The sequence below is a fragment of the Colobus angolensis genome, unplaced genomic scaffold (assembly GCF_000951035.1).
Source record: "Colobus angolensis palliatus isolate OR3802 unplaced genomic scaffold, Cang.pa_1.0 Scaffold120, whole genome shotgun sequence".
Taxonomy (NCBI): Eukaryota; Metazoa; Chordata; class Mammalia; order Primates; family Cercopithecidae; genus Colobus; species Colobus angolensis.
The window spans coordinates 1,857,650-1,867,075 of NW_012113142.1; the positions used below are offsets into that span (position 1 = coordinate 1,857,650).

General features: G+C 49.8%; 1 protein-coding gene across 7 annotated transcripts in view; it reads left to right on the plus strand.

The window, feature by feature from the left end:
• Window positions 1-9,426, plus strand: part of STYXL1 (serine/threonine/tyrosine interacting-like 1) — a 63,659-nt gene that overhangs the window by 47,228 nt on the left and 7,005 nt on the right. For 5 of the 7 annotated variants that reach the window (XM_011930210.1, XM_011930197.1, XM_011930191.1 and 2 more), the window contains exons 7-8: window positions 3,691-3,788; window positions 6,537-6,649. In XM_011930210.1, coding sequence (XP_011785600.1) covers window positions 3,691-3,788; window positions 6,537-6,649 — 211 coding nt within the window. Of the gene's footprint in view, window positions 1-3,690; window positions 3,789-6,536; window positions 6,650-9,302; window positions 9,425-9,426 lie in introns of all 7 variants that reach the window. The other 2 variants (XM_011930175.1, XM_011930219.1) reach the window with 2 other exon arrangements.

Here is a 9,426-nt window from a genome sequence, read left to right on the forward strand (position 1 = left end):
ACTACAGGCGCCCGCCACCTCGCCCGGCTAGTTTTTCGTATTTTTAGTAGAGACGGGGTTTCACCGTGTTAGCCAGGATGGTCTTGGTAACCTGATCTCATGATCCTCCCGCCTTGGCCTCCCAAAGTGCTGTGATTACAGGTATGAGCCACCGCACCCGGCCTATTTTATTATTTTTTGAGATGGAGTCTTGCTCTGTCATCCAGGCTGGAGTGCAGTGGCACAATCTTGGCTCACTACAACCTCCGCCTCCAGGGTTCAAGCGAGTCTCCTGCCTCAGCCTCCCGAGTAGCTGGGACTACAAGTGTATGCCATCACACCCGGTTAATTTTTGTGTTTTTTAGTAGAGACAGGGTTTCGAAATGTTGCCCAGACTGGTCTCGAACTCCAGACCTCAAGTGATCTGCCTGCCTTGGCCTCCCAAAGTGCTGGGATTACAGGCATGAGCCCCCGCACCCGGGCTATATTTTATTTTATATTTTATTTCATTTTAGAGACAGGGTCTTGCACTGTTGCCCAGGCTGGAGTGCAGTGGCATGATCATAGCTCACTGCAGCCTCAACCTTCTGGGCTCAAGTGATCCTTCTGCCTCTGCCTCTGCCTCTGCCTCCTACCTCTGCCTCCCACCTCTGCCTCCTGCTTCTAGATATTAAAAGGCATTCTCTGGGCACGTATCCCAGAGAAACAAATACTTATATTCACACCAAAACCTGTGCATGAATATTCATAGTGCTGTCCAGCTGGCAAAAAGCTAGACAAACTGTGGTAAATATACTCCATGGAATACCACTCAACAATCATAAGGAAGAAACTTGATATGTGCGGCAACTTGGATCTCCAGTGAATAAATGCTGAGGGGGTGGGGCAGGGGGATAATTCCAAATGGTTACAGACAATATGACTCCATTTATATAGCATTTATTTATTTATTTTTTAAAAAAATAGAGACGAGCTCTCACTATGTTGCCCAGTCTGGCCTTGAACTCCTGAACTCAAGTGATCCTCTTGCCTCAGCCTCCCAAAGTGCTGGGATTATAGGTGTGAGCCACCACACCCAGCCTTATGTAGCATTTTTGATATGACAAAATTTTAGAAATATAAAACAGATAAGTGGTTGCCAAGAGTTAGGGAAGGGAGCAGGGGAGGTAGAGGTGGTTATAAAAGAACAACACAAGGAGCTGCACACAGTGCCTGACGCCTGTAATCCCGGCACTTTGGGAGGCCGAAGTGGGAGGACCACCTGAGGTCAGGAGTTTGAGACCAACAGGGTAAAACCCCATCTCTACTAAAAATACAAAACATTAGCTGGGCATGGTGGTGCATGCCTGTAATCCCAGCTACTCAGGAGGCTGAGTCATGAGAATCACTTGAAAAAGGGAGGTGGAGATTGCAATGAGCCGAGATCACACCACTGCACAGAGTGAGACTCTGTCTCAAAACAAGCAAACAAAAGAAACAGAAGGGATCCTTAGTGTTGGAGCTGTTTACTCTCTTGAGTGATAGTGGATATATGAACCTACACAGTGATAAATTTCTGTTATGATTATTTTTTTGAGATGGACTCACTCTGTCGCCCAGGCTGGAGTACGGTGGCATGATCTTGGCTCAGTGCGACCTCCACCTCCCAGGTTCAAGTGATTCTCCTGCCTCAGCCTCGCGAGTAGCTGGGATTACAGGCGCCCACCACCATGCCTGGCTAATTTTTGTATTTTAGTAGAGACAGGGTTTCACCATGTTGGTCAGGCTGGTCTCAAACCCCTGACCTCAGGAGATCTGTCCACCTTGGCCTCCCAAAGTGTTGGGATTACAGGTGTGAGTCACTGCGCCTAGCCCAGTGATGAATTTCTGTAGAATTTACTACACACACACACACACACACACACACACAGAGGTAAAACTGGATAAACCTGCTAAGACTGATAGATTGTATCAGTGACAATATCCTGATTGTGACATTATGCTATAGTTTTGCAAAAATGTTGCCATTGGGGAAACTGGGCACAGTGTATCTACAAAGGGCTTTCTCTATTACTTCTTACCACTGCAAGTGACTCCATAATGATCTCAATAATTTTTTTTTTCTTTTTTTTTGAGATGGAGTCTCGCTCTGTCATCTGGGCTGGAGTGCAGTGGCACGATCTTGGCTCACTGCAACCTCCGTCTCCCGGGTTCAAGCAATTCTCCCTGCCTCAGCCTCCCAAGTAGTTAGGATTACAAGCGCCTGCCACCACGTCTGGCTAATTTTTGTATTTTTTACTAGAGATGGGGTTTTGCCACGTTGGCCAGGCTGGTCTCGAACTCCTGACCTCAGGTGATCCACCCACCTCGGCCTCCCAAAGTGCTGGGATTACAGGCGTGAGTCACTGTGCCTGGCCTGTTTGTGTTTTTTGATTTTTGTTTTTGTTTTTGTTTTTTGACGGGGTCTCACTCTGTGATCCAGGCTGGAGTGCAGTGGTGTGGTCACAGCTCAGCTTGACCCAGGCTCAAGCAATCCTCCCACCTCAGCTTCCCAAGTAGCCGTCTCTACTAAAAATACAAAAATTAGCAGGGCGTGGTGGCAGGCGCCTGTAATCCTAGCTACTCTGGAGGCTGAGGTGTGAGAATTGCCTGAACTGAGGAGGCAGAGGTTGCAGTGAGCTGAGATCAATCACTCAACTGCACTCTAACCTGGGCGACAGAGCAAGACTCTGTCTCGAAAAAGGTAGTAAAATAAAACAGATAAAACAGCAGCCCCATCATCTCCATCCCTCTTACCTCCTTCTCTGCATTTGACACAGTGGGCTCATTCTCCAAGGTCATTCAATGTGCTTTCCTGTCCTCATTTAATGCTCTGCACCGTATTCTAGGAGAGCACCATGTTTTGGGTTCATAATAATGGCAATATGACGTGTACTGTGCACCAAGCAGATTGCTAAGTGTTCTGAATAGATTACTTCCCTCAGTCTACACAGCACCCCTGTGAGTTAGGTGTATTAACAATTTTTTTTTTTTCTTTTGTAGAGATAAGGTCTCACTATGTTGCCCAGGCTTGTCAGGAACTCCTGGCCTCAAGTGATCCCCTTGCCTTGCCCTCCCAAAGTGCTGGGATTACAGGCGTGAGCCACCATGCCTGGCCAAGATAGGTACTTTAAAAAAATTGTTTTGGCTGGGTGCGGTGGCTCACACCTGTAATCCCAGCACTTTGGGAGGCCAAGGCGGGTACATCAGCTGAGGCTGGGAGTTCGATGACCAGCCTGGCCAACATGGTGAAACCCGGTCTCTACTAAAAATATAAACATTAGCCGGGCGTGGTGGCTTATGCCTGCAATCCCAGCTACTTGGGAGGCTGAGGCAGGAGAATCACTTGAACCTGGGAGGTAGAGGTTGCAGTGAGCTGAGATCGCACCACTGTACCACAGCCTGGGCAACAGAGTGAGACTCTGTCTCAAAAAAAAAAAAAAAAAAAAAAAGACGAGGGTCTCATTATGTGATCCTCCCGTCTCTGTCTCCCAAATTCCTGGGCTTAGAGCCATGAGCCACCACACCCAGCCTGGATGTTTTTTTCCAGGAGAGGTTGAGCTACCTGTGCACATTCCGCCTTACACAAGCTCAGCGTCCTCCCTGTGGCCCTTCTGCTGCGATGAAAACCCCACAGTGGGGCTGCTTGCATTCTGCGTCCCACTCGATGACCTGTGTGGTCTTTCCATGTAGTTTTGCAGGCGATGCTGACAAGCTTCTGCACATCCGGATAGAAGATTCCCCAGAAGCCCAGATTCTCCCCTTCCTACGCCACATGTGTCACTTCATTGGTAAGGAGCGTTCCTTGGCCAGGTAGCAACTGGCCTGTGTCTGGGAAGCAGAGGGGCAGTGGAGCCTCCTTCACAGGCTTATTCTGGATCACGACTCCCCATGCTCTGGAGAGAAAGGGCCCAGCTCAGCATGTGGCCCACCTGGGTGGGATAAGCTCCAGGACACGTCCAACTTCTCGGGAGCCCTCAGTGAAATGAGCAACCGTGGTGTTTACCTTGAGGGCAGTGGGGCCCAAGATTGTGGGCTGAGCGTCCTGGGCTCTGGCCCTGGCTAGATGGCTGTGCCCTTCTGGGCTTGTTGTAAAATGAGGGTGATGGCTGCCCACAAGCACACATGCTCATGGAGGCTCTGGGCTGAGCTCTGGGGACCAGGAGGTAAGTCTCCCTCCATCCCCGCCTTCATCCTTGGTTTGTGGGATGTGGGTGGAACGGAAGGAAGACTACAAAGCTCTTTCAGTTCTCACTTCCAAGATTTTCTTTGTTTTGGTTTGTTGGTTGGTTGGTGGAGTTGGGGTCTTGCTATGTTGCCCAGGCAGGTCTTGAACTCCTGGCCTCAAGCGATCTTCCTACCTCAGCCTCTCAAGGTGCTGGGATTTTAGGCATGAGCCACCACACCCAAGTGGTGCCCACCAGTTACTTAATTCATCACGAGTGGATTTTTTACTCGTTCCTGCGGCTCCAGATTGCCCGAGGAGAGTAAGATGTGTAGAGAGAGCAGGGCTGAGTCAGGTTGGAGTCCCCACCCCGTGTCTGCCTGTCTGGCACCAGCAGCTCCTGGCCTGAGCCACTGTACTAGGGGCTGGAGCATGGCGTTTTGGCCCAACCATCCCTTAGTTTAAATTTTATTTTTTTGAGACAGGGTCTGGCTTGTTCACCCAGGCTGGAGTGTAGTGGTACAATCTTGGCTCACTGCAATCTCCACCTCCTGGGCTCAAGCAATCCTCCTACCTCAGCCTTCTGAGTAGCTGGGACTACAGGCATGCACCACTGCACCCAACTAATTTTTGTAGTTTTAGTAGAGATGGGATTTTGCCATGTTGCCCAAACTGGTCTTGAACTCCTGAGCTCAAGCAATCCACCCGCCTCAGCCTCCTAAAGTACTGGGATTACAGGCATGAGCCACCGCACCCAGCCCCAACCATCCTTTATTTGACCAGCAGATGTCAAATGTTACTCGACTAGGACCTGAGGCTGAGACTTCCCATGTGTCCCACCTCGAGGTGTCAGAGCCTTGTGGCCCAAAGAGGGCCCCCATCCAGCCTGCCTCCCTGGGTAGCACTGAGCCAGTCAATGGATTAGACTGCACGCTCAGTTCCTTTATTCAGATGGTGAGGAAGGGGGCTGTCGTCATCTCTGTGTCTTCCTTTAGCCCTGGCAGTCTGTGATTTTGCACTTGGCATGCTTATCTTCAGTTCCTGAGGGTTGCCAGACCAGCCTCGGGTACCAGCTTAGGTTTCTTTTCCCTGGGCAGGACTCACAGCTTCAGGGGTGCTGTGATTAGAGCTGATATTTCTGTGCCAGGCACTGGGCTCAGTACAGAACAGAACCAAACCGCATGGAGGAGGTAGTATACTGTGATCCCATTTTCCAGATGAGGACACTGTGGCTTCAAGTAACTTACCCTCCAGCCCGGGCAACATTGTGAGACCCCATCTGTACAAAAAAGTTAGCTGGACATGGTGGCGCATGCCTGTGGTCCCAGCTACTCTGAAGGCTAAGGTGGGAGGATTACTTGAGCCCAGGAGTTCAAGGTGGCAGTGAGTTGTGATTACACCACTGCATTCCAGCCTGGGCAACAGAGCAAGACCCAGTCTCTAAAATAAAATAAATAAAAATAGGCTGGGTGCAGTGGTTCTTACCTGTAATTCCAGTACTTTGAGAGGATGAGGTGGGCAGATCACCCGAGGTCAGGAGTTCAAGACCAGCCTGAACAACGTAGTGAGACTGCATATCTATATTAAAAAAAAAAAAAGTTGGGTGCAGTGGCTCATGCCTATAATCCCAGCACTTTCGGAGGCCAAGGCAGGCAGATCACCTGAGGTTCGGAGTTGGAGACCAGCCTGGACAACATGGTGAAATCTTATCTCTATTTAAAATACAAAAAATTAGCTGGGCGTGGTGGCAGGCACTTGTAATTCCAGCTACTCGGGAAGACTAAGCCAGGATAATCGCTTGAACCCAGGAGGCGGAGGTTGCAGTGAACTGAGATTGTGCCATTGCACTCCAGCCTGGGCAACAAGAGTGAAACTCTGTCTCAACAAAGAAAAGAAGGAAAGGAGAGGAGAGAAGTAGAGAGGAGAGGCAAAAGGAGAGGAGAGCAGAGGGGGAAGGAAAGGAAAGGAAGCAACTTGCCCCCAAGCCCCATGGCCAGTGAGTGGCAGTCAGGATTGGCACTCAGGCTACAGTGGCTCTGTCAGCTCCTGACTGTTCTTGGGATGATGGTGGTCCCATCTGCCCCATCGGTAGCAGAGCTTCCTGGGCTAGAAGCCTGCAGTTCAGAAGGTCTTTGCCTGGTGATGCTGGTTGCCCAGGCATGATTCTCTGGAACTTCCAGCCAGGACTGAGGGATGCCCACTTGTTAGACAATGAAATGGGCTCCCAGAGAAATCATGGGACTTGCCGAGGTCATGTGGGCTGGTCTTGAACTCATGCTTGGACCACGGGCCCATGGAGGCCAGTGTCTGACAGCAACCCAGGCCCACAGGGAGGAGGACCAGGCATGACCCAACCCCCCACTTCCTTTTGCAGAAATTCACCTTCACCTTGGCTCTGTCGTTCTGATCTTTTCCACCCAAGGTATCAGCCGCAGCTGTGCCGCCGTCATAGCCTACCTCATGCATTGTAACGAGCAGACCTTGCAGGTATGCGTTCCCCGAGCCGGGCTCACAACCTGCCACCCCCTGGGAGGTGGGATCAGAGCGCGACCTGGGAGGAGTGGGGCCCTGGCACTGCTTTGGGAGGAAGAATCCCAGATAAATCCAAGTCTAGGGTGCCCCCCAGCCCACGTCACCCAAGGGCAAGGCCCCAGCGTTGCAGGCTTGAGGCCTGAGGCTGGATACGCAGGGCTGGCCCAGAGACTCAGGCCAGGTCAGGCTGTCCTGCAGCCCCCTCGGCATGGCCCCCACTGCTGTCAGTCTGTCCACTGGTGTTTGTTTGGTGTTGCTCAAGGGAGAACTGCTTGGAGTCCCAGAGCTGCAGCGCGGGCACCCACCCACTCCCGCCTATCTCCCTATACCTTGGGCGCAGGGTCCAGAGAGGAGAGGGAAGCAGGGACCCATCATTGCAAACCCAGGCAGATCTCAGGGCTCCTGACTCTGAGATAGCGCCTTTTTCGGGTGCCTGCCCTGCCTGTCACAGCCTGTTCATGATCTCAGAGGGCTTGATAGGACCTACAAAGCCCTGACATTTACCCAGGGATGTGTTTGGGGGAAGGAGAGGGACAAAGAATAAAACTCATCAGCCAGTGGGTTTGGTTGTTGCTGTGAAGTTGCAGGCTAGAAAGTCTTTTTTTTTTTTTTTTTTTTTTTTTACCTTTCATAACAAATAGGTATCCATTGAAAGGTGATGTCAATTAAATAAGAGAGAGTCTCTCTAAAAGAAAGATATGTATTCAGGAATTGCAATGGGAATACACGTCATTGTGAGTTATGTGTGTACTTGCAATTCTCCTGCCTCAGCCTCCTGAGTAGCTGGGATTACAGGTGTGTGTCACAACACCTGGCTAAATTTTTGTATTTTTAGTAGAGACAGGGTTTCGCCATGTTGGCCAGGCTGGTCTCGAACTCCTGACCTCAGGTGATCCACCTGCCACTGCCTCCTGGGATTACAGGCGTGAGCCTCTCTGCGCCTAGCCTAGAAAGAGTCTTGGATATCCAGAAATTCTGTTCCTGGGTGTGTGCCCAAAAGAAGTGGAAGCAGACTGGGCATGGTGACTCACACCTATAATCCCAGCACTTAGGGAGGCTGAGGTGGGTGGGTCGCTTGAGCTCAGGAGTTTGAGATCAGCCTGGGCAACATGGCAAAATCCTGTCTCTACAAAAAATACAAAAATTAGCTGGGTGTGGTGTTGCACACCTGTAGTTCCAGCTACTTGGGAGGCTGAGATAGGAGAATGGCTTGATCCTGGGAGGTGAAGGCTGCAGTGGGCTGTGATCATACACTGCATTCCAGCCTGGGCAACAAAGCCAGACGCTGTCTCAAACAAACAAAAAAGAAAGAGAAAAAAATCAATTTCAGTGCCTTTAAACTTCTAGGAGTACCTTTGTCTTTTAAAGACCTTCAAATAATAACAAAACTCCAGAGACACTATAATAGCTAACACTGACTCCTACCTGCCTGGTAAGTATTTATATGTCATTAAAACACCTTCACAATGACCCTGTGGCATAGCTATTGCTTTTATCCCTATTTTGTGGGAGGCCTGGAGAGGCCGGGTACTTTGCCTTAAGCCCCAGAGCTGTAAAATGGCAAAGCTGGAATCCAAAGCACGGCTGGAGAATCTGGGTTTTCAACAGGGCCCTGAGGTGGCAGGGAGAACGCTGGCCTTGCAGCCTGGGCACTGCCCCTTACCACATGTGACCTGAGTACACCCCTTCATCCTTCTATCCCTTCAGTGAGTAGAATGAGGTCGACAGCATGTGTCTCTCCTGCCTGCTGCATTTGCTGTGAGAGTCCCAGCAGATGCCTTGTGGGCTGGAAGGGGGATGTGTGGTTTATGATTCTTCCTTCAGGGCTTATTCTGACCCAGTGAGGACATAGTAAACCTTATAACTGCACAGCTCTGCCCCTCACACCACTTTTAAAAAATTTGTGGTTAAAATATACATAACAGGCCGGGCGCAGTGGCTCACGCCTGTAATCCCAGCACTGTGGGAGGCCGAGGCAGGCAGATCACCTGAGGTCAGCAGTTCGAGACCAGCCTGGCCAACATAGTGAAACCCCGTCTCTACTAAAAATATAAAAATTAGCTGTGCACGGTGGCGCATGCCTGTAATCCCAGCTACTCTGGAGGCTGAGGCAGGAGAATCGCTAGAAGCTGGGAGGCAGAGGCTGCAGTGAGCCGAGATTACATCATTGCACTCCAGCCTGGGTGACAAGAGCGAAACTCTGTCTCAAAAAAAAAAAAATAAATCATACACACACACACATATATATAACAAAAAATTTACCATCTTAAGCATTTTAAAATGTATAGCTTAGGAGCATTAAGTACACTCACATTATTGTGCAACTAATCTCCCAAACTTTTCCATCTTGCAAACCTGCAACAGCAACTCTTTACTTTTCCCCCTTCATCGCCCTATGGGAACCACCATTCTACTTTGTCTCTGTGAATTTGAGTACTCTAGGTACATTATGTAAGTTCCTTCCTTTTAAGGCTGAATAATAAATATTCCATTATATGTGGAATTCACCAATAAACCCATCTAGGCTAGGTGCTTTCTGTTTTGGAAGGTTACTAATTATTGATTCAATTTATTATTGTTATTATTTTATTATTTATTTATTTTTGAGATGGAGTCTCGCTCTGTCACCCAGGCTGGAGTGCAGTGGCACGATCTCGGCTCACTGCAAGCTCTGCTTCCCGGGTTCACGCCATTCTCCTGCCTCAGCCTGCTGAGCTGCTGGGACTACAGGC